We start from the raw sequence: 25801 nt of genomic DNA on the forward strand, positions 1-25801 counted from the left end.
ACCTCCGGCTGCCACGCCGGGGCTGTTCCCGAAGAACCCCGGCGCCGACCAGCCCGGCAGGCCCCAGACCACAGCAGCCGGGGCCCTCCTCTTCCTAGCCTCTCGCGGAAGGCTGCGTTCTTCCAACCACAAGTTCTCGACAAGTTTCCTTGTATTTTCTTATTTATTTATTTATTTAGGGGGTGTGCGCGCGCGTGTGCCGGGCCTAGAGCTCGAACTCGGGGATCTCATGCCCTGGCTTGGGTTTTTCATTCAAGGCTAACTTCACTCTACCACTTGAGCCACCGCTCAGCTCTCGGCTTTTGGGTGGTTCATTGGAGATAAGAGTCTCACGGCCTTTTCCATCCAGGCTGGCTTCAAAGGGCAATCTGGAGATCCCAGCCTCATCCCAAAGAGCTAGGATTACAGGCGTGTGCCCTCACCGGTGCCCAGCTTTTATTTTTCATTACGAAAGTCACATTGGGTAGGAGAAACTCAAATTTCACCACGCAGCGGTGGTAACCATTACCAGAAACTGATGGGGGAATAGGGAGTCATTGCACATGCAGTATGCAGTTAGGTGGGTTTTGTTTTGCCTTTTCTTTTGTGGACATGGGCCTTGAACCCAAGGCCTGGGCTCTGTCCCTGAGCTTTTCTGCTCCAGGCTAGTACTTAGAGCCAGAGCTTCAGTTCCGGTTTTTCTGGTGGTTAATGAGAGGAAAGGGTCTCTGGGGACTTTTCTGCCCAGGCTGGCTTTGAACCCCCACCTCAGCCTCCTGAGTAGTTACGATTAGAGATTTTGCCGCTGCCGCCCAGCTATTCAGTTTTTTCTTTGGGGGGGGGCGGGGGGAAGAGTCGGTGCTGGGGCTTAAACTCTAGGTCTGGGCACTGTCCCTGAGCTCTTCAGCTCAAGGCTATGGCTCTACCACTTTAGCCACAGTGCCACTTCCGGCCTTTTCTGTGTATGTGGTGCTGAGGAATTGAACCCAGGGCCTCATGCATGCGAGGCAAGCACTCTACCGTGGAGCCACCTTCCCAACCCTAGTATGTTTTTTTTTTTTTTAACCCAAAATAAGTTACAACCTTTACTTACTGGAAAAACTCAAAAGTGCGTATATGATCATTTTCTTGGCTGGGAAGATTACCAAGGATTGAATTCAGGGTGTTGAGCTTCCTAGATAAATAAGTACCACTTGAACTACATCCCCAGCTCTACATCTTACTCTTTTTTTGCGGGGGAGGGGGGGGTGTCCGGTCGTGGGGCCTGAACTCTGGGCCTGGGCGCTGTAAGGCTAGAGCTCTACCACTTGAGCCACAGTGCCACTTCCGGCTTTTTTCTTTTTGCTTATGTGGTGCTGAGGAATCGAACCCAGAGCCTCATGCATGCAAGGCAAGCGCTCTACCACTGAGCCACCTTCCCAGCCCCTACATCTTACTCTTTAGTGTCAATATATGAATTAGTAATTATTCAGATTTTAGCAAATAAAAATTTGAGTGGCTATTGTGTAACATGATAGACTGCTTATGAATGGTGATAAAAATTTCTCACATCAAGATCTTAGGAACTGAAAAGAAGCAGATGCTAGGTACTCACACCTATAATCCTCCCTGGTTGGGAGACCTGAGATCTAGAAGATCACAATTTTTAAAAAATCATAGAAAGGGGGCTGGAAGGTGGCTCAGTGGTAGAGTGCTTGCCTTGCATGCATGAGGCCCTGGGTTTGATTCCTCAGCACCACATAAGCAGAAAAAGAACAAGCCAGAAGTGGCGCTCAAGTGGTAGAGCGCTAGCCTTGAGCTGAAAAGCTGAGGGACAGTGCCCAGGCCCAGAGTTCAGGCCCCACGACTGGACCAAAAAAAAAAAGTCATAGAAAGTAATGAGTGTTTTAATGAGAAAGTTTTTTTTTAAGAGGAACATACAACAGTTAAAAGAGTTCCATGAATGCAAAAGAGGGAGATACAGTCTCCTACTTTAAGAGAGAAAAAAGCCTGAAAGTGTGACTTGACAAATTTTTCATATTTAAACATGAAGCTAGAAAGATTTTGTTAGCTGGGAAGAGGTTGTAAGCAACAGAGGGATGGAGATTGAAGAAACGAGGCACATAGAGAAAAAAATGTGTAATTTATTAATGATAATAAGTACTTTTTGAATGCCTAGTAGTCATCATAGCTTTAATATGGATTACTCGTATCACCTTCACTATTGTGAGGTAAAAACTAAAAAGTACCCTGCTTTAAGTAAGTTGTCTAGGGTCACACAACAAATAAGTGATAGGTCCAGGATTTGAAGTTCATACTTAGCTTTTAAACATATATTCCTTAAATGTTTAAACATTTAACCATTCTACAAGCACTGAGAAGCATCCAGTATTTTTAGTTAAAAATATTGAGCTGAACCAAATGTAGGAGGATCTCAAGTCTATAATCTAGGAGGTAAATATCAGGTGGTCATGGTTCAAGGGTAGTCTAGACAAAAGGTTAGAAGAATGTCTCAACCCATAGTTGGGCACATTGCCTTGTGTCTGTCATCCTCTGTGAGATAGACACTCCCTTGAAAATAACCAAGACTAGGAAGGGGGGTGGGGGGGCGCCAGCAGTTGGCTCAAGAGATAGAGTGCCTGTCTAGCAAGTGTGAGGCCCTGAGTTCAGTCCCCAGTATAGCCAAAACGGAGAAAAAATGATTAAGTCTATGTTTTAGAAAGATTAAATTGGCATTCTTTCTACATTTCTCAGTTGGATTTCTTTTTTTTAGGGGGGGGTCCGGTTGTGGGGCCTGAACTCTGGGCCTGGGTGCTGTCCTTCAGCTCTTCAGCTCAAGGATAGCACTCTACCCCTTGAGCCACAGCACCACTTCTGGCTTTTTCTGCTTATGTGGTGCTGAGGAATCGAACCCAGGGCCTCATGCATTCAAGGCAAGCACTCTACTACTGAGGCACCTTCTTAAACCTCAGTTGGATTTCTTATGGATATGTCTGTGTCTATTTCACAGTTCAGAGACAGCAATATTATAATACTTAATGGGCCTTAGACTAAATCACTCTTTATGAATATCTTTCATAAGTCTGTTGTTCATGTATTTTAGGAGCAGCAAATGGGTTTCTCATGGAAGTGTGTGTTGATTCAGTTGAATCAGCTGTGAATGCAGAAAGAGGAGGTAAGAGAAATTAAAGAATTTAGTAACTCTTGGGCTGGGAAGATGGCTCAGTGGTAGAGTGCTTGCCTTGCATGCATGAGGCCCTGGGTTCAATTCCTCACCACCACATAAGCAGAAAAACAAAAAGCCCGAAGTGGCGCTGTGGCTCAAATGGTAGAGTGCTAGCCTTGAGCTGAAGAGCTGAGGGACAGTGCCCAGGACCAGAGTTCAGGCCCCACAACCGGACCCCCCCCAAAAAAGAATTTAGTAACTCTTTTAACAGTATGAAAATGAACCTAGGAGCTGGGCACCTGTGCCTCACGCCTGTAATCCTAGCTATTCAGGAAGCTGAGATCTGAGGATCATGGTTCAAAGTCAGCCTGGGCAGGAAAGGCCATGAGACTCTTATCTCCAATAAACCACTCAAAAAACGAAGTGATGCTGTGGTTCAAGTGGTAGAGTTCTTGCCTTGAGCTGAAGAGCTCAGGGACAGCTCCCAGGCCCAGAGTTCAAGCCCCATGACCAACAAAGGAAAAAAAAAAAGAGTTCAAGGCCATATTACAGTCTCAAGTCAACTGTCAACTGATCGATAATGAATGCTTTTACAGTGCTACCCAAGTTTAGTATAAGGCCCTGATTTCAAACTCCAATACCACCAAGTAGAAAAAACAGTTCAAGGCCAGCCTTGAATTACAATTTTAGGCAAGCCTAGGGTTCACTAATAAGACTATGACAGAGCGGGAAATTGGGACCTAATTTCTCCCTTTCCCAAGCATTTCACATCTTGATACAAGTGCATACAATAGTGCATATTTAATAATTCAATTATTTTATTGAACTTAGCAAAAATTTATGCATTTCAAATGAACAAAGATGGTTTCATAGAGGACTGAGTTTGGAGCTCACAATCGAGCTCTTGACCCATGTTATACGAAATTGGGTTCAGTTCCCAACACTGAAAAAAAAATCACATTTAATTAATTATTTTTTTCTCAGAGTTAGGAATTGAAAGCAGGGCCTTATGTATATGATAGACAAAGTGTTATGTTCCAAGTCTAGATATTACCTGCTTTTGCCCTAAGGTTTCTTCTTTATAAAACTTATTTTATTTTTGAAAGTTTTAGCAAGGAATTACTTAAAAATAACAAGATTAAAGTAAGGAGAATTTTAGAGAGAAATATTTTCTGCCTCCTTGTAAGAAGTTGGAATTAAAGATCCCTCAACTTGGGCTGGGAAGGTGGCTCAGTGGTAGAGCACTTGCCTTGCATGCATGAGGCCCTGGGTTCAATTCCTCAGCACCACATAAGCAGAAAAAAAAAGCCGGAAGTGGCGCTGTGGCTCAAGTGATAGAGCGCTAGCAATGAGCTGAAAAGCTGAGGGATAGCACCCAGGCCCAGAGTTCAGGCCCCACGACCAGATCCCAAAAAAACCAAAAACCAAAAAAGATTCCTCAACTTGTTTTAGTAGGAAGCATAGACATTTTTATCATCTCAGGATCAAAAAAATTTTAATTTCTTCCTCTGGAAAAAATTTAAACATACATAGTTATAAAAATAAAATGAACCCATATGTACCCATCATTCCATTTTTCAAGTATATTAGGGGGTCAGCAAACTTTTTTGGCAAAGAGCCACATCATGCATATTTTTAGCTTTGTTGGACACATTTCTTTGTCACCCTTCATTTTCATAAGACTTTAGAAACTGTAAAATCAGTGGTTGTGGGATAATTTCAAGCAACCTAATACACCTGCAGTCTGAAAGACAGATACTGGAACTACAGGTATGTACTACTGGTACATATAACTAGTTAACTATATGTACAAAATTCTAAGAGAACTGGCTTAATTTATCTCAAATTTCACAGTAGCACAATGTAGAATACAGTTGAGATGAAAAGTTTTATCATTTCTCTTAGCCAACTTTTAAGGTTCTTCTACATTTGAAAAAAAGATAAGCCAGTGCTAGTGGCTCGCGCCTGTAATCCTAGCTACTCAACTGCAATCTGAGGATTGCAGTTCAAAGCCATCCTGTGTAGGAAAGTCTGTGAGACTCTTACCTCCAGAAAACCAGAAGTGGTGCCGTACTGGCCTTGAGCCAAAGAGCACAGGTACAGTACACATGCCCAGAGTTCAAGCCCCACAACTGACAAATAAAACCCTCAAAAACAAACTCAACAGTTTGCTATTTAAGAAGCACTTTAAAAAAGTTGTGTTGAGCAATGCTTTTTTTTAAATCATAGGTGCTAGTAGGATTGAATTATGTTCTGATTTATTGGAGGGAGGAACCACACCCAGCATGGGTAAGTATTTATTTTTCACACATTTCTCATAGATGTTTTACAGTCTGAGGCACTTGATTATCAGCTTAATTGGGATCTTTTACTACTGTCATGTTAAGGATATTATACTAATTCGAAATGCCTCCCTCTTCCTGTCTTCCTTCCCTCCTTTCCCTTTCCCTTTCCTTCCCTCCCTCCTTCCCTCCCTTCCTTCCTTCCATCCTTCCTGTGTGTTGTTCCTGGGGCTTGAACTCAGGGCCTGGGCACTGTCACAAAGCTTTTTTGCTCAGGGCCAGGTTCTGCCACTTGCGCCACAGCTCCACCCCTGGCTTTTTGGTGGTTAATTGGAGATAAGAGTCTAACCAACTTTCCTGTTTGCCTAACTTTGAATATAGTCCTCAAATCTCAGCCTCCTAAGTAGCTAGAATTACAGGCATGAGCCTATAATCCCTGGCCTGGCCCTTTTGGTATTTTTGTTAACAGATAGTATACAGATTCCCACTCAGGATTATCTTCATTTTTTTCTTTTTAGCATATATTAGCTATTCAAGGAGAAATTTTATTGTGACATTTCCACACGTACAATGTATTCTAACCAAACCCTCAACACCATCATTCTCTTTCTCTCCTTCTTTCTCCCCCTTCTTTCTCCCACCTCTAGCAAGCCTGATTCTTGAAGTTCTCCTGCTTAATTGGTGAGAACTGGCTTGGGTGCATGACCAGTATATTATTTATTTTCTGGCCTTGTGTAGTTTCTTTGCATGTTCACAACATTCGGTTGAATATTAATGCAGACTAGATCTGCAGAGCTCATGTTCTTCTCATGTTGTTACTCTCTTTTGCAATAATTTGCAAAATTATTACTAGCCACCTTGGACTCACAACTTTCTCTCTTCAAATCAAGGAATTTTTCAGGCTCCACCTATTGTATTGTATCCTGGAAATTAAGGCAGTAAATTAGTCAGTAATAGAGCACACTTCACTCATTTATTTTTTTTGTCACTCATTTATTTTATAGGTCATTGTCTTTCGTTGTTTGATGACTAGATTCTTACAAACCATCTCTTTATATATTTTGTCCATTTTTAGTTATTGTAGAAGGAAAAATGAATCTAGTCCTATTACTCTGTCCTCACCAAATGCAGAAGTCCCTATGTGAACTCTTCACTCCTAAAACATGATAATCTGAGATTGATGATAACATTATGTAATATAGAAGATTTGTATGTGGAACTGCGCTTCCGAATCTTCTTATTAAAAGAAAGCAATCCCCAGCTATTCTAAAATTCCTAGACCATACTTGTAAATTTGAGTACAATCAATTTTTCATCATCAACCATGATTTATTGCTTGATAGTGACATATTGCTATCCTGTGCAAAATGGGGGCTATTTTAATGAGGAAAAAGAAGAAAATTCATTGGATAAGCACCTAATAATGATGCCTGTCATATTTCTTATACTGAACTTCTAAACTAGTGCTTTTCATGTCATATGTAAATACTTTTGTTCATATATCTGCATAATATCACAAATAGAGCTTTACTTTTCCCTTCTTTTTCTCTAGTACTGAGGATGAAACCCAGGGCCCATAGGCCTCATGCTTGCTGTACCCTTAGCTCCATGTATCTCTTTCAAAAAGAGGTTTTGCTATATATTTTATCCTTAAAAGGAACATAAACTTCATAAATGCTTAACTATACCTATAGTAGATTCCTTTTTTCTTTAGAGGGATGGTAATCAATTAGAAAGGAGAGCTGGGTATGGTGGGACATGCCTATAATTCTACATTCAGGAGTCTGGTATAGAATTGAGAGTCAAGTCCTGCCTGATCTGCATAGCAAATTCTAGGACACTCTGGACTGCATCTTTAAGAAAGAAAAAATAGAAAGGGGAAACTGGATCTTGGGGCATATACTGGCAGACATTGAGCCTGGTAGTTAATACACTTTCAAATGTCACATATCCTTAAGAGGGTTCTGAGTCATAGGACTTTTGTTGTCAACAAGTGCTTTTATCAGCCTCCTAAATTATCTTTAATTTTCTAGATTACTCTTTTTTTTGTTTCCAGCTTTCAAAGGCAATTTTATTCACTATTTTGATGACTATAAATAAGTGTTTCCACTACGGAAAAGAAAGTTAGCACAGTATATTTTCATGACTGGGGAATGGATTTTCAGAAGTCATCTTCAGTAGGATAAAAACTTAGAAAAAAACTTGAATGTTGGAATTCAGTTCTTTATATAAAGTCCCTTGTAAACAAAACAGAATTTAAAAACGAAGCTGAAAAGGAAGGGTAGGACAAAAAAAAATTTTTTTAAAGAGAAAAAGAAAAGAAGGAGGGAAGATTAACTCATTGCTTCTCCTCCGATTTCTCTTCCACCTTGTCTCCAGCCTCCTTCACAGAAAGAGCTTCTAGCTTTTCAGCTACTTTTTCGGCACTGTCATTTTTGCCTGGTCCTGCTTTCTTATCTCTCTCTTCAATCTCTTTCCTGCATTCTTCAAACTTTGTTTTGAATTTTTGTGCATTCTCAGCATTTAGGAAGCGGATGGCGAGCAGTCCCGGCTTTGGGCACTCATCAGCAAAGTCGGCATGGGTGTTCCAGACTCAGGCACGGTCCCTACCAGCATTCGGCTTCAGCTCCATCATTGGCATGATGTAGTGGTTGGCGCATATCTTCAGGGTCTTGTCCCTCCTCATGAGGAGGCAGATGGTCCCTTCCTCCTTGTGCTTCAGGAGCTTGACATCACCAGTGCCTTGCTCCTTCCATTCTGGGAGGTCATTCTCTGAAGCAAATCGAAATAGCTTGGCCCGCATTTTAAAAAGTTCCTCCTCATCTTCCTCCAGTGTTTTAATTTCTTGTTCAGGAAGAGAAACTATTGGCTCAAACTGGGGGTCATGGTTGGACTCGTCTGCATTCTCAGTGGAGGTATTGTGATCCTCATGACTGTCCTTGGTAGCCGCCATGGGGGCGCGGCGGTGGCGTCTCAGTTGTCTTGGTCGTCGCTGTCTTCGCGGCCTCTAGGCAACTAGTCATAGCTCCTTTCCTCCTTGTCTGGCCTAGATTACTCTTTTTAACCGTCCTTTCCTTTCCTTTCCTTTCCTTTCCTTTCCTTTCCTTTCCTTTCCTTTCCTTTCCTTTCCTTTCCTTTCCTTTCCTTTCCTTTCCTTTCCTTTTTCCTTTCCTTTTTCCTTTCCTTTTTCTTCCCTTTCTGCCAGTCCTGGGGCTTGAACTCAGAGCCTAGGCACTGCCCCTGAGTTTCTTTTGCTCATTACCACTTGAGCCACAGCACCACTTCTGGCTTTTTCTGTTTATGTGGCAGCCATGCCACATGAACATACTAGGCAAGCATGCATACTAGGCAAGCACTCTACCACTAAGCCACATTTTCAGCCCTTGGTTTTCTTATTACTTGCCTTACATTGTACATAAACTTTCCTTCTCAATCCCCTCCTTTTATGTCATCTTTCTCTGGTTTCCTCCATTAACCCTTCCTTTTTTTTGGAAATATTACATGATAATAGCTGGATATGACCCATAATATTGTATTGACTTCCTAGGGCTTTTAGCTCACATTTGAATTTTAGTCTGCTTTCTGTTCTTATAGGTGTCCTTCAAGTAGTGAAACAGTGTGTTCAGATCCCAGTTTTTGTGATGATTCGGCCACGTGGAGGTGACTTTCTATATTCAGATCGTGAAATTGAGGTAATGAAGGCTGACATTCGGCTTGCCAAGCTTTATGGTGCTGATGGTTTGGTGTTTGGGGCATTGACTGAAGATGGACACATTGACAAAGAGCTGTGCATGTCCCTTATGGGTAAGACTTTGTATCTGAGATATAGCATCTAATGATGGGTGTAGTTATGTTCTCAATAAGAGAAAAACATAATCATTGAATTGATTTTTCAGTTATATGTGCAGATACTTTACTACCCTATCCATTTTAAACACTTGTTATTTAGGGCTAGGGTGTGACTAGATTATAGAGCACCTGCCTAGCAGTTCAGGGCCCTGAGTTCAAATCCCAGCACTGCTAAGAATAAATTAAAAATTGTGAGCCCCCCAAACAGTAGTTAATTAGTTTGTTTGTTTGTTTATTTATTTATTTGTCAGTTGTGGGCCTTGAACTCTGGGCCTGGGCACTGTCCCTGAGCCCTTCAGCTCAAGGTGAACACTCTGCCACTTGAGCCACAGCTCCACTTCAACAGTAGTTACTTAGATGTGTGTTGTAGATCAGATTTTAGTACTGTTCTCGCAGGGCTAAAGGAAAATTTACTTTGGTCCCTTTACCACTGTACCAAACTTCAAAAGCTTTTGCAGTTGATGACAGTAAAGCTGGAGAGGAGAGAAACAAGCTACCTATATTACTCTATACTACTAGGCTAAAGTATTTCTCTTTTTTGTTTTGCTTTCTTTTCTTTTGTTTTTTTTTTTGTACCAGTACTGGGGCTTGAACTCAGGGTCTAGGCCCTGTCCCTTCGCTCAAGGCTAGCATTCTACCATTTGAGTCACACCTTTACTTCCAGCTTTTTGCTGGTTACTTAGAAATAAGACTCTTAATGGACTTACTATTGGGCCTGGCTTGAAACTATGGTCCTCATATCTCAGCCTCCTGAGAAGCTAGAATTATAGAAAAATATTTTTTGAAGATCTTCAGAGGGGTAAGTGATAGTTGTAATGATACTCTTATAGGTACTAGATCATGTAATTTTTTTTATTTTTTTTTATTTTTTTTTATTTTTTTGCCAGTCCTGGAGCTTGAACTTAGGGCCTGGGCACTGTCCTTGAGCCTCTCTGTGCTTGAGGCTAGCGCTCTACCACTTAAGCCACAGCACCACTTTCAGCTTTCTCTGTTTATGTGGTACTGAGGAATTGAACCTAGGGCTTCATGTATGCTAGGCAAGCACTCTACTGCCAAGCCACATTCCCAGCCTGAGATTATGTAATTTTTATCTAATACTTTTAAGACGACTAAATTTTATATAAAAATTGAAGTTTAATGGAAAGATAGGATTTTTGAACTTCTTAGAAAAAAAGTATTAAAAGTTATAGTAACCAATCGTGACTTTTTCATTCATGTTGTTATGTAACTTTTTATAGCTATTTGTCGTCCTCTGCCAGTCACTTTCCACAGAGGTGAGTCATTTTTATTTTAGAAGTTCTGTTGAATGGCTTCAGTTTTCTAATTTCACGAGCTTCCACAACCTTTCTATGGAATACTGTTTAATGCTAGTTAACCACTTAGAAAGTTAACTAGTACTTAGAAAGTTGACAACTTTAGAAAGTTAGCAATGTTAGCACTATTTCTTAGATCTTGGGGTGAAAAATTACTTAGAGAAGTATAAATTTCTAAAAATTTTGAAAGCACAATTATGAAAAGTTGTTGAAAGTCCATGGAGGTAGAGCATAACAGAGTGTCTGTAAGCATTGCTTTAAGGGTGTGTATTCATCCTACTAACAGTCTTGAGATACACTTAAATCAGATCATCTTAGGTTAGGTGCAGTCCTAAAAAGAATAAATCACTTTGGCTAGTGAAGTAGTGCATACTGCCTAATGTGTATCAGGCATGACTCCTGGTGCCAGGGGATGAGGTCATCTTTCTCATGTAGAGGGTTCCTTAGGGAAGAGACAGTAGATATATGAAGAACTGAGCATTTTTAGGAAGGGGAAAAGAACGAAATGTTAAATATTCAGTGAACCAATGACTGACAAGTGCTATTAAATTTCAATGTCCTTAACTTTCTAAATTACCATACAGAATTACTTTTCATGATTGGAAGCTCACCCAAATCATATAAGGAAATCTTCCTGTCTATAAATCAGGTGATTATAGTTCCCATACACTTTGGCTCAGCCTTGGCAAAATTGAGGAACAAGTGTCACTTTTGTCTTCAGAGGGTATGTACCTGCCATTGCAAATAAAAACAAGAGTCTTTAATAAAAAAAATACTTTTTTTTTTTTGGGTCCAGTCATGGGGCCTGAACTCTGGGCCTGGGCACTGTCCCTCAGCTCTTCAGCTCAAGGCTAGCACTCTACCACTTGAGCCACAGCGCCACTTCCGGCTTTTTTCTTTTTGCTTATGTGGTGCTGAGGAATAGAGCCCAGGGCCTCAGGCATGCAAGGCAAGCGCTCTACCACTGAGCCACCTTCCCAGCCCCCCAAAAAATACTTTTTTTAAAAGTTGATGATAAGCTTCAGAAATTTAGTGTTTTTCCTCCTTTTAACTAAGTGTTCAAAGATAGGCTAAGAGAAAGTAAGTCCGAGTAGCTGAACTCATGTATAAAAATTAGAGATAAAGTATGGTAGCTATGTTCTTTTGAAATAGATGAGACACACACACACCTACACACACACACACACACACACACACACACACACAGAGCCAAAAAACCTGTTCTCTTTGATTTGATCTTAGCAGTGCTTTCTATATGCTAGCAGTAATGAAAAAATGGTATGTTGCATAAAATTTGGCATCCTAAATCTAGCCACACATCAAAAAAGTTTTTAGTTTATAGACTGGTCTTTTCTGTTCTTAAACCAAAAAGTGCATTCAAATTTCTTTTTTTCATCTACTTAGTTTCAACAAAATATTTTCATGTTTCAAAATTAATACAATTTTACATTGTTCTAGATTCTACTTGTTTTCCACCCATTTATTCAATGAGATAGCATATGTAGTCACTGGTAAGAAAGTGCTGCCACTGACAAAGGAAAAGCCTCTATGGTAGAATTTTCTGCATATATACTCTAAAGTGCAACAAAAGAGATCTGTCCCAGAAGACCACTAGCATCTAATCTACCCTGAATTTGAATTTTGTAATATAGCAGTGCTGAGAACTAAAGCAGAAGGCCATTTTTCTCTTTTTTTTTTCTTTTGGTGACACTGGGGTATAACTCAGGTCCTCTCACTTGCGTGGCTTCCTTGCTTAGCTAGTACTCTACCGCTTATATTCTTTTTTTCTGCCCAGTCTGGCTTTGATTAATGAATCTCTAGATCTCACCCTCCTTAGTCATTAGCATTTTTTAAAGTAACTATACCTACTAAAATGTGTGCTAATAAAACGATTATTTATAATGCTAGTAGTATGAAGACTGATGTGCTAGTAAAATGGCTCTTGGGAAAAAGAGTTATAATTTGTATTATAATTTCTGTGGTTTAAATTCTCTCACTTGGCTAAGTCAGTTTTAAGATGCCAATGGATGAAAAATGATTTGTAAAATTTCTGAATATTTTCCAGTTGGTTCTTGTATGAACTAAATCTAGGAGAAGATGCTCTCTTTCTATCTCTTTCACTCTCTCTCTCTCTAATAAATTTTAGAAAAAAAATGAACTAGAAAATTTTTGTTCAAAAATCAAATCAATCTTATTTCTTTCAGCCTTTGACATGGTTCCTGATCCAGTGGCAGCTCTAGAAACCCTCTTAAACCTGGGATTTGAACGAGTATTGACTAGTGGATGTGATAGTTCAGCACTAGAAGGGCTGCCAGTAATAAAACGACTCATAGACCAGGTACAACCATTTCTTCTTAACTCTGTTGGCTACTCCTTGTGAAACTATTATTTACTTTATGATTATTCTATAGAAAAAAAACAAACAGTGATGCATTTATTTCTTTTATGAGTGTTTTTAATAGTCAAAGCTCTTCAGGTCAAATTACACAATGCCTAAGGATTTGATCTAACTTGGATAAAAACAGCAAACTTTACCTTTTCCATTAGCACTGCCTCTTTGTAAGCCACATTGTTTCATTATCATACTATATATGATTTAGGGGATGCTGTACAAGATTTATACAATACTTATACTTATCATCCACGGGCACATTCCAAAACTAAAATTATATTTGCATTTTTCTCCATATGTCAATATATTTTTTTCTTGTATGAGTTCTGACGAGCTAGTATCATTGGTAGAGCAGTCAGGGAAGACTTTATAATTGAAGCAAGTCTATTTTTTCTGACCAGTTCAGAGGTATTCTTTTTTTTTTTTTTTTGGTCCAGTCGCGGGGCCTGAACTCTGGGCCTGGGCGCTGTCCCTCAGCTCTTCAGCTCAAGGCTAGCGCTCTACCACTTGAGCCACAGTGCCACTTCCGGCTTTTTCTTTTTGCTTATGTGGTGCTGAGGAATCGAACCCAGGGCCTCAGGCATGCAAGGCAAGTGCTCTACCACTGAGCCACCTTCCCAGCCCAGTTCAGAGGTATTCTAAGTTAGAGTACCGACACTGAAATACATGAACTCTGTATTTGAGACTCAGGTTTGACATTGATTTACTACATAAAGTTGAGTTAGTTACTAATCTTTAAGTTTCTGTTTTTTCCTGTGTGAAATTCAGATGAATTTAATTCTCCCCTCATAAGGTTTTTCTAAGAACTAAAAGAGAAATAGGTAAAACCTTAAGCTCAGTGCTTGGCATACGTATTGATGCATGCTAGTTTCTATGTTATTACTACTTTTATTAGTAATACTACTAAGCATTCTCATATTGGCTTTTGATAACCATGAAGGTAACTTGTATGTGATCTGGTGTGACTTTGATATTCTGGAACTTGCTGATTTTTAAAATATGTAGTATAGGCCGGGTGCTGGTGGCTCACACCTGTAATCCTAGCTACTCAGGAGGCTGAGATCTGAGGATCGCGGTTCAAAGCCAGCTCGGGCAGGAGAGACCGTGAGACTCCTATCTCCAATAAACCACCAGAAAACTGGAAGTGGCGCTGTAGCTTAAGTGGTAGAGTGCTCGCCTTGAGCTGAAGAGCTGAGGGACAGCACCCAGGCCCAGAGTTCAAGCCCCACGACCAACCAAAAAAAAAAAAAAAAACCCATAAAATATGTAGTATGCCGCGGACCGGGTTCTGTCAGGACGATGGAGGACAGCTAGGGGAGGAACCTGGAATAGGATGGGGAGATGGCAAACAGACAACTCACACACAAGAGGAGTGGATGCTGAGTGCAATTTAATGCAGGGGATAGCAAACTTTTATAGCAGAAGTCACCATGAGAGGGCAAAAGTTTACACAATCTTGCTGCATGGCTTCATTCTTGGGTGGTCAGCAGCTGGTCATTTGTCTTCGGCTTATCTCTAAGGAATACAATGGGTTCGGGTTTTGATGTTTGTCACCAATTAACCATTACCTATCTTTATAGAGGCCTTAACTTTTCCCATAAGATTTTTCCTGTTTCTTCTTTAATAGTAAACCTCAAGGAGACCTGGATCTAGCAATTCTCTAGGTCTAGCAATTCTCTTAGTAAATAGCAGGAAATTCTTTCTCCTAAATAATTATCTCAGCAATTGCCATACATTCTTTCTGTTCTAACTGAGCCTACAGCTTCTAATAAGTCCCTTACAAACAATTCCTTTTGCTGAAGTGACTTTGTGAAACCCCTAATCCATAAGAGGGGTTTCAGGGTAGCACTTAACTCTGGTGATTTAGTCATATTTATAGGACACTCATCAGATATTGGAGTCGTCAACACTCTTCAGAAAGAGCTTTGTATAAGGGAATGCTGACAATGAGTAAGTACAAAGAGCAGTAGAAGCAGTAAATGATTAATAGGCACTCTTATGAGGGAAAGAAAGGCAGAAACACATCTTTTCCAGGGGTTTTGCCAACCTTTTCCCAGGAGTAGGCCTCTTAGAAGCCCTATTCTCCGAGGTAGACTTCGGTGAAGTCCCAAAACTTGGAGATAGGTTTCTGTAAAGCCCCATTCTCTGAGGTGGATTTCGGTGAAGTCCCAAAACTCAGAGATAGGTCTCTGAAGCTCCTATCATGGTCTGATAGATGGTTTCCCATGCTAAGCAGACTCTACTGGAGTCAGCGTGGCAGTAGTATATATTAGGTGCAGAGTATTTATACTATGATGACCAAGGAGTATAAAAGTGCATATGTACATGTATAGTCACTACCATTACAATCTAATTCATAACAGCTATATTTTAATAGAGTACTATAAATTAAGAAGGTACTGTGGGGACATGCTGAAGAGGAATTAACACCAGATTTAGAGAAATGTAAGTTGGAAATAGAGAAACGTTTGCAGAAGAAAAGACATCTAAACAATAATGTTTTACTCACTTGAAGAATTGTTGGAAGTTGCCAAATAAAAGCAGAAGATCAAGAGAATGAGGAAATTGTTCCTGTAGAATAAATATAGAATAAATAAGTAAAGGTCTAGAATAAAATAAATATTTAATCCTTGGTACACTTGAGAAGCCTAAAATGTTGGTAAATCAGGTTTACAGTTTTAAAAGTTTACCACCACCTAAGCAGTAGAGAATAGAAGTACTTCCCATAGGTATGTTTTACATTAGGAACTATCTTTGTGTTGTACTTGTCTTTTAGACCTCAGGCCCAAAGTCCAGGAGTCTCAAATTAAGTCTAGCCACTCCCCCTTATGTCAGATAAAGAGATAGTGAAAGGCAGAGAAAGATTTATTACATAGCAGTCATGGGAAGATAGTGCTTCAGTACATGTGAGCATTCTTTACAGGTATAGACATTGGCTTCAAGTTAAAAAAGGGAGAATTGGGGCATAGTTAAAACAGTCCCTACTTGACCATTAGCTCAGTCTCTGGCTCTAGAGGAGTTCTGAAGAAGTTACTACTTTATTACTAGAACAGAATAGGAACAAGGTGATTTCCTGAGTTTTGGGTTACTTGCTTTAACATGATATGACATTGCCTGTTTGAGAGGCAATTTGCCTTTCATACAGATTGCTTTTTTGTGAATGTGGTCTTTCTTAGAACCCATGGTGATTACAAAGTTGACTGTAGCAGAGAATAATATCTCAGATCAAAGAGCACAGAATCAAAGTTGAGACTTTTAGTCAATTCATAAGACTGAGCAAAAGCATCTTATAAGTTATCCCTAACAGCTTATATGTTAATCATTGGTTGATAGGAAGAGCTGCATTAAATTTTTTCATATAATGACTTTATTTCTTAAAGTCAGTAGTGTTATACAAGTTAAAGCATAGGGTTTGGGATTGGAATTCAGATTTAAATACCAGTTTGCTAGTAATTTTACTCACCTACAAAATTAAATGACAATAGTACATATATTGCAAGGCATATTATTCCCATTTTCATGACATGTCACAACTTCAAGGGAGGGATTATTTATTTTGGCCCATAGTTTCAGAGGTCTTAGTCCCTAATCTTTAGCTCCATTGCTTATAAATCCGTGGTAATGTAGAATATCCTGTGGCAGAGGTTACTCATCTCATGGTGGAGAGGAAGCATAGAAAAGGGTAACAGGAAGAGACCACAGCAAGAAAGAATCCCCTAGAATATATGCGCAGTCACCTACTGCCTCCAGCCAGGCCCCACCTTCCACAGATCTACTACCTCACAATAATCTATTCATATTTTGAACCTATCAATGGATTAATCCATGCCCCTTATGATTCAATCATGAGGAGCTAAAAACTCATCTGCTGAAAATCAACCCAGTTAATAAAGTAAACTTGTAAGGAACATTTCATTCTCAAACCTAACACCTAAGACACTTAGGTGTTTTAAACATACTGTTCAATCACTTTGGTCATTTTAGGTAAACATATAATTCTAAATCTTTTATGAAAGGCAAAAAAAGTGATACAGTAATAATTGATAGAGCTTATCTTTTCAAAATACCATTTGTCTGCATTTTGGAACACCTTTCTTTGGGAGCAATAAGTAAATGTGACTTTTTCCCTCTTCTAAGATTGTTTCAACTATGTTGATACTAGTTTTTGTTCTACGGATGCTTTGCTTTTACACGCTTGAGAATGTGAACCATCTTTGTTCTACTTAACATTTCTAACAAGTATTAAATTCTATGAAATAGCCCCTTCTCTGTTTCACTGTTAGTTGCTTTAGTTTTTTTTCGTTGTACTTATTACTATCTGGAATTTTATTAAATATACCTATTATTGTCTGTCTGCCATAATTGTGTAAACTCCATGAGAATAGTAATTTCTCTTGTTCACCATGTCAAAAAAGAAAATAAGATTCTTCTACATTCCTATGGTTTGTTCCTAGAGGCCTGTAAATAAAAATGACAAAAGATGTTCTTGCAGGAGAAAGTCACAGACCTTGATGGTATATATAAGTATATACAATCTTATATGCATACACAGAAATATAAGTATATACAATCTTATATGCATACACAGAAATTTGACTCAAAAGGATGGTTAGAATTTTGGGCTTATATACTATGTAAGGATGAGGGGGAAAATACCTTCCTAGAAAGATAAATAGGCCCTTAGGACAACAGTTGGAAGAAAAAATACTCTTATAAGAATTTTAATCTCTATCTTCTAGAATTTCCAGAAATTAAATCAATTTCTATAGCCCCAATTAAAGGTATGGTTTTGTTTAATTGGTATGATAAACTAGGGAATGTAATTGAGAATAAAATACTTGAGTGTATTTCTCTTTCTTTGCTGCTAAAATCTTTTTTAAATTCAGCAATTTATATACCATTGCAAAATAAGAACTCAGACTTGGGAAAGCCAAAAGAAAAAAAAAACAGTCCTTCTGGACTTTTACATCTTTAAATCCTGTTGATTACAATAATTTAAATTCCAAAGCAAGATGAGAGTCTAAGGACATATATATATATATATATATATATATATATATCTGGATAAAAAGTTACTATGCTGGACATCTTTCCCAAAACTCTGTCCCCAAATAGAGAGGATCTTTTAAAAATTAGATATAAAAGCTGAGAATGTGGCTTAGTGGTAGAGTACTTGCCTAGCAAGCATGAAGCGCCCTGGGTTCAATTCCTCAGTGCCACATAAACAGAAAAGGCCAGTAGTGGCACTGAGCTTCTTTTGTTGACCACTAGCACTCTACCACTTGAGCCACAGTGCCAGAAGGATTGGCAAAAAAAAAAAAAAGATACCAATACTTTAAAAAATTTAATACATTTAAAATCATTTCTAACTGCCTTATCCCAGTTACGAGAAAGATAATAAAACTTGCTTTTCTTTCTTTTTTCAGGCAAAAGGCAGGATTGTGGTAATGCCAGGTATTTATCTCTCCATTTGTTAGCATAATACTGAACAAAATGTTAGAAGAAGAGCAAAGGAGGCAGGAAAACATGGGAAAAAGTATTAGGACATAAGAAAAAAATATATATAGTTGATTCAGATGTTTAATCTTAGGAGATCTGTGCTAGAATTTAAAATTTGATTAGCTCCAAAAAGTTGAGAAGGAAGTAGATTCAGATTGGAATTTCTCCATGTTTGTTTTCTCATAGTATAAATAATGAGCTTGACAAAAAGAAAATATGAGCTTGGATGTTCATCTCTACTGAGGCACACCAAGTTTGATGCTTTACTGTGTTAAAGAATATACATGTGGGCTGGGAAGGTGGCTCAGTGGTAGAGTGCTTACCTTGCATGCCTGAGGCCCTAGGTTCGATTCCTCAGCACCACATAAGCAAAAAAAGAAAAAAACCGGAAGTGGCGCTGTGGCTCAAGTGGTAGAGCACTAGCCTTGAGCTGAAGAGCTGAGGGACAGTGCCCAGGCCCAGAGTTCAGGCCCCACAAATGGACCAAAAAAAAAGAGTATACATGTATATTTCTTTGATGATTATAAATTAAGTACATAATAACTCATTAGAAATGAACTGAACAGACAGTTTTTAAATTGGATGGGGCAGCCCTGACTCAGTGAGACAAATATAAGGCAGTCTTAATTTTTTCTATTATTTCCTCAAACATAAAAAGTAGCAAGTAAGCTGGGCATGGTGGCTAATATCTGTACTGCTAGCTACTCAGGAGGCTGAGATCTGAGGATCGCAATTCAGAGCCAGCCTGGGCAGGAAAGGTTGTGAGACTCTTATCTCCAATAAACCACTCAGAAAACCGGAAGTAGCACTGGGGCTCAAGTGGTAGAGCACTAGCCTTGAGCTGAAGAGCTGAGGATAGCGCCAGGCCCAGAGTTCAAGCCCTATGACCTACAAAAAAGAAAAGTAGCAATTATATAATGAGTGGTCATATGCTCATTCCCTCTATTTATCATTTTGCCACATTTGTCTCATATTTTAATCCAAAGATATTTTAAATTTTGTCTTTATGCATCTCTAAAAATAATCACTATATCATTTTCATGTTTATCAAAATACTAATTCCTTTAATAATAATTTAATACCCAGTTCACACTTCTCCAGTTGTTCCCAAAAGATTTTTCATAGTTAAATATGTACAACTAAGAAGCAAGCATTTTGCCAGGCACTTGTGGCTCATGCCCATAATCCTAGCTATTCAAAATACTGAGACCTGAAGATCTTGGCTCAAAACCAGTCCAGGCAGGAAAGTCCATGAGACTTTAGATATCAGTTAAGCAATTAAGTACCAAAAAAGCCAGAATCAGAGCTGTGGCTCAAGTAGTAGAGCAAGTGGTGAGCAAAAAAGCTCAGGGATAGGACCCAGACCCTGAGTTCAAGTCCCAGGACTGGTACATGCACGCACACACACCATTTTATATGGTTATTTTTCTTATTTTTTTTCTTTTTTGCCAATCATGGGGCCTGAACTCTGGGCTTAGGTGCTGTCCCTCAGCTTCTCAGCTCAAAGCTAGAGTTCTACCACTTGAGCCACACTGGTACATGTACACATACACACAAACACACACACACCATTTTATGTGGTTATTTTTCTTAATGTCTTTTTTTTATTTTTTTTGCCAATCGTGGGGCCTGATCTCTGGGCTTGGGCACTGTCCCTTAGCTCTTCTGCTCAAAGCTAGAGCTCTACCACTTGAGCCACAGTGCCACTTCTGGCTTTTTCTACTTATGTGGTGTTGAGGAATTGAACCCAGGGCCTCATGCATGCAAGTTAAGCACTCTACCACTGAGCCACCTTCCCAGCCCCTTAGTGTCTTTTAATGTAGAAGTTTTACCTTTTGTTTCTTGCTTTGAAGAATGACATTTAAGAAGTTTGGATTACTTACTCTAGAGAATGACATACTTTCTGGATTTATTAGATTTTATTTTGTTCAGCTTGTTCCTCTGACCTCTTTCCTTTAAACGGTAGTTAGATCATATGGTTTGATTAAATTCTACTTAATGTGCGGGTAAGGATAATGAGTGATTCTCTGTACTTCAGATTATATCAAAAGCAGTTTTTAGTTCACCTCACTATCAAAGATGCCAACACTGACCACGGTTCAAAGTGATGATAGCCAGACAGAGGCCAGCTTTTTAAAAGAGGCCGGTACAGGGTAACTGTCTTTGAAGTACATGTAAATATTATTTATTAAATTGAAGCTCTTTATAGAGTAATCAAGGAAGATTAGAGATCTTGATGCTTTTGAGACTAAATAGTACTCAGAAGTAGACAGTTATTCACTTTTTTCTTTCTTCTTTTGAACTGGTTCTATGACTTAACTCAGGGTCTAACTGGGTACTGCCCCTGAGCTGCACTACCCAGCATTCTGCCTCTTGAGCCACAGCTCCAATTCCCAGCTTTTTTTGGTGGTTAGTTGGAGATAATAGTCTCACAAACTTTTCTACCCAGGCTAGCTTTGAACTGTGGTCCTCACAGCCTCCTGAATAGCTAGGGTTACAGATGTGAGCCATCAGTGCCTGGCTCACAGTTGTTCCCTTTTGTGTGTTGTGTGTGTGTGTGTGTGAGAGCGTGCGCGCTCATGTGCCATTGTGCCAGGCCTGGGGCTTGAACTCAAGGCCTGGGTGCTGTCCATGAGCTTTGGTGCTCAGGGGTTAATGCCCTTCCACTTGAGCCACAGCTCTACTTCTAGCTTTTTGGTGGTTAATTGTAGGCAAAAATCTCATGTACTTTCCTGCAAGGGCTGGCTTCAAACCACTTTCCTTTTAGCTCAGCCTTCTGAGTAATTAGAATTACAGGCACCATCCGTGACAAGGTCAGTTGTTCCTTTTTTTTTTTTTCCTTTTGGTGGGTCTTGGGGCTTGAGCTTAGGGCCTGGGCACTGTCTCTGAGCTTTTTTACTTAAGGCTAGTGCTCTACCACTTTGAGCCACAGTACCACTTCCAGTTTTCTAGTAGCTAATTGGAGATAAGAGTCTCACAGACTTTCCTGCCTTGGCTGGCTCCTAACCTCAGTCCTTAGATTTCAGCCTCCTGAATAGCTAGGATTACTGGCATGAGCCACCAGCACCTGGCCAGTTGTTTGCTTTTATTTTTTCTTTTGTCAGTCGTGGAGCTTGAACTCTGGGCCTGGGCGCTGTCCCTCAGCTCTTCAGCTCAAGGCTAGTGTCTTTATCACTTGAGCCACAGGGCCACTTCTGGTTTTCTGGTATATTGGAGATAAGAGTCTCATGGAAGTTCCTGCCCTGGCTGGCTTTGAACAGCAATCCTCAGATCTCAGCCTCCTGAATAGCTAGGTGGCATGAGCCACCAGCATCTGGCTCAGTTGTTCACTTTTAAGAGTACCTTTACTTAATAACAGCTTACCTACTATGTACAAGGCATTATTTGGAATTCAGATTTACAGAAAAAACTATTTCTCAAGAAGCTGACATACTTAATGATCAGGCTTGGCACAAATAGGCAAAAACACTTGTGCCAAGCAAGTGTTAATTGCATGTCAATTATATGTATATATGTATATGTATATATGCATATAAAATATGGAAGATGTGAAAATAATCTTGCTTGAAGAGCTCACAGACTAGATTTCTATTTAAGTTATTGCAATTTCATGTAAGTAAGTACCAACAAGAAAAAACCCTACCTCAGTCTATCTAAATGAACATTTAGCATTGATAAAGATAAATATAGTAATTGCCTTCTAGGAGCCTTTTATAATAAAGCATAAATACAGCATATTTAAGCTCTGGTTTCTGTAAAGAGAGAAATACTGAGAGCTGGGCAAGGTGACGCTTGCCAGTAATCCCACTTACTTGGGAGGCTCAGGTAGGAAGATCATGAATTCAGGGACCAGCCTTGACAACAAAGCAAGACCATGTCTCAAAAAAAATAAAACAGATCTGGACACTGATAGCTCGTGCCTATAATTCTAGGCTGGAGAACTGATGTTCAATACCAGCCCAGGTAAAGTTTGTTAGACTCCGTCTCTAAAATAACCAGCAAAAAGCCATACTGGAGTATAGCTTACTTGAATTGTAGTACATCAGCCTAGTAAGACTGAGGCCTTAAGTTCAAATCCTAGTACCAGAGATAGAGAGAAGAGAGAGAGAGAGATCTGATTGACACATATGTACATGGGAAGATGATTGATACATACATAGACACAGACAGACAGATAGATAGAATAGAGGAATATTGAGTACATTGGTTTTTGAGGTCCTTTTTAACTGTCAAGCTATATTAATTTGTGTATGGAAAATAATGTGTATCAAAGAAGATAACTAAAAATTAGTTATGTCAGTAACTTTCTGAATAGCTTAAGGTACAAAATACATGACTGGTACCATTTACGAATATGTGTTCAATAAATCTCCTATATTAGGAGGTAAGGATATAAAGATGAATAAACCAACTTTATAATAACGGATACAATTCTGAATGATTATCATAAAACATATTAAAAATTTTGTATACAACAAATGTCAACATAAATGAATTACGTGGTTGTGTGAATTTGGGGGTTTTTGGTGGCATGGAGTTTGAACTGAGGGCCTCATGGTTGGTAGGCAAATTATTTACCACTTGAATACTTTTTGCTTTATTTATTTGTTTGTTTGTAGTAGGATCTTAGGCTCTTCACCCAGTCTGGCTTCAGGTCAGATCCCACTGCCTGTGCCTCTGACATACCTGGGATTGTGTCAGGCATGTTATCAACATGCCTTGGTTTGTTTGTTCAGATGGAGTCTTGCTAATTATTCACTTATGCTTGCCTTGATCCTTCCAGTTTCCATTTCAGGTTACAGTGTGTATGGCCATACTAGTCATTGTGTAGTTTTAAAATCAGATTCTTCTTTTTTGGGTCCAGTCGTGGGGCCTGAACTCTGGGCCTGGGCGCTGTCCCTCAGCTCTTCAGCTCAAGGCTAGCACCCTACCACTTGAGCCACAGCGCCACTTCTGGCTTTTTTTTTCTTTTTGCTTATGTGGTGCTGAGGAATCGAACCCAGGGCCTCATGCATGCAAGGCAAGCGCTCTACCACTGAGCCACCTTCCCAGCCCCTAAAATCAGATTCTTCTATGAAAGAAAAACAAAGTTGATGTTGTTGTGAATGAACTGTAATCACTACTTATCCTCATTCCAGCAAGTCAGCATTCTTTTCAAACCAAGGTTGGAAAGAACCTTTCAGATTCTCTTTCAGATAGGTCTCCATTCAGAATGGAGATTTCAAGTAGAATGAGCAGTTAATCTTACTTAAATTTTATGTGAGCTTTTTCTTTCTCTTCATGTATTACTTGTTTTTTTTCAATAGGAGGTGGCATAACAGACAGAAATCTGCAAAGGATCCTTGAGGGTTCAGGTGCTACAGAATTCCACTGTTCTGCTCGGTCTTCCAGAGACTCTGGAATGAAGTTTCGGTAAAAATGGATTCTTTGATTCATACAAGAAGGGATAAGCTAATCTTTACTTCATTCTTTTAATTTTTTAATTGTTATCATAAAGGTGATGTACAGAGAATCATCTTTAAGAAAACTTAGTTACAGTTAATGCAGTGAGTAGAGTGTTGTGATTAGTATCTAGGTACTATAGTCAATTTTTCCGTTGAAAACGGTTCTTATTCTGTCTTGAATAAGCAGGATCTTCTGAATGTAGGCAAATGTTTAAATATTCTTGGTTTAATCTTGTTAGCCATTACCACCACCAATGCTATTATGGTTAGTGATACTTCCACAGACTTTGTTCATTCAGTAGAACTGATTGCATAATTTAAGCATTATTAAACTTAGGGTAGTTAATAATAAACTAGTAGGTAAATATATTATTTTAAACTTCAAACTAGTTATAATAACAATTTCCTTTTCCCCTAGGCTTTCTCTTTTTTTGGGGGGAGGGTCCAGTCGTGGGGCCTGAACTATGGGCCTGGGCACTGTCCCTCAGCTCTTCAGCTCAAGGCTAGTGCTCTACCACTTGAGCTACAGCACCACTTCTGGCTTTTTTTTTTTTTTTGCTTATGTGGTGCTGGGGAATCAAACCCAGCCTCATGCATGCAAGGCAACCGCTCTACCACTGAGCCACCTTCCCAGCACCCCCTAGGCTTTCTTTACCAAAGCTAATAACATATAAGGATGGAAGAGTTCTAGCCATTTTTATTGCTCTGCCATTAATATTTAGTCAGTATTCCCTCACTTTTGCCCTTTACTTATAGTTAGTTTGAAATTACATAATTGAAGTTTTCTTTTAAAACTTGAGAGAATTCCTATAACTTAATAGTTGAATCTTTCTACTTATAAGTTGGGGAAAATATTATGTAAAAAAGAAAGAGCCTTAAAACTTACATTTCCAGATATAAAATCAACTGTACTGCCTGGTAGATTCAGCTACTAGATATTTCAACTAATTAGTTAATAAAATTATGAGATACAGCAGTCCTGAGTCTTTAACCTTTCCCTACTATAGAACAGTCTATAGAGTAAAGTACCATGGGAGGGCTCATTTAACAGCTTATGTAATTATCTGTTCATTTATTTTTTTTTTCTGTATTGCAGAAATTCCTCTGTTGTCATGGGAGCCTCACTTACTAATTCAGAATATTCTCTGAAGGTAACAGATGTAACCAAAGTAAGGACGTTGAATGCTATTGCAAAGAATATCCTGGTTTAGTGAGACCTCTCCAAGAGACATGGATATTGTACAATGAAGGCAGAAGTATAATCAGCTGTACTCTGTGACACAGCTTTAATCTTCTCTTACTAAGACTTTAAGTTTCACTTGTTCATGGAGAATGATTCTAAGAAGAAAAATTGAAACAGATATGGTCACTGCGTTTGCTTAGTCTTGTCAGCCACTATTGTCATCATCATGGTTAAATGTAGTCTGTGCTTCTGCCACAGAGAGGCTTCCTTTTCAAAGGATTGGTTAATGAATGGAGAAAATGGAACTGCAAGGTCTAAATTCAGAGTGTGGTTTCAGGGTCAACTCAATAGTAGGATTTTGTCTTTTCATTTGTAAAATAAAAAAATTTCATTCTGTTGTTATATGTCTCTTTCATACTAGTTATAGTCTGTAGCTAAGTATGAAAGGAAGATTGCATTTCATTTTGCTTTTATCTGTAGTATCTTTTTTATGTGCTCCTTGGGTTGCATTGCTTTGGAAAAGGTGTGAAAATCACAGAGTGAACTGGTACAGCATAAAATTCCTACACTTGGGCACTTTTTAGGATTTTATGGTATCAGAAGCTATGATCAACTATGCTGACAACACAGGAGCCAAAAATCTAAGTATGAGGTGATTTACTTCAAACCAACAATTGTTTTTATCCAAGCCACTTTGATTTGGGCATAGTCTTTA

The 25801-nt window shown here is 39.2% G+C and overlaps 1 protein-coding gene and 1 pseudogene across 3 annotated transcripts in view; one reads left to right on the forward strand and one right to left on the reverse strand.

Moving 5' to 3' along the window:
• Window positions 1-25484, forward strand: part of Cutc (cutC copper transporter) — a 26009-nt gene extending 525 nt beyond the window's left edge. For 2 of the 3 annotated variants that reach the window (XM_013017845.1, XM_013017847.1), the window contains exons 2-9: window positions 3062-3133; window positions 5354-5413; window positions 9001-9210; window positions 10494-10529; window positions 12773-12906; window positions 18387-18414; window positions 23766-23871; window positions 25000-25484. In XM_013017845.1, the coding sequence (XP_012873299.1) occupies window positions 3062-3133; window positions 5354-5413; window positions 9001-9210; window positions 10494-10529; window positions 12773-12906; window positions 18387-18414; window positions 23766-23871; window positions 25000-25114 (761 nt within the window). In that variant the 3' untranslated portion in view covers window positions 25115-25484. The remainder of the gene's footprint in view (window positions 1-3061; window positions 3134-5353; window positions 5414-9000; window positions 9211-10493; window positions 10530-12772; window positions 12907-18386; window positions 18415-23765; window positions 23872-24999) is intronic. The other variant, XM_013017846.1, reaches the window with a different exon arrangement.
• Window positions 7745-8428, reverse strand: LOC105986755 (annotated as a pseudogene).
• Window positions 25485-25801: the final 317 nt, after the last annotated feature.

This window comes from Dipodomys ordii, unplaced genomic scaffold (assembly GCF_000151885.1).
Source record: "Dipodomys ordii isolate 6190 unplaced genomic scaffold, Dord_2.0 Scaffold36, whole genome shotgun sequence".
Classification (NCBI taxonomy): Eukaryota; Metazoa; Chordata; class Mammalia; order Rodentia; family Heteromyidae; genus Dipodomys; species Dipodomys ordii.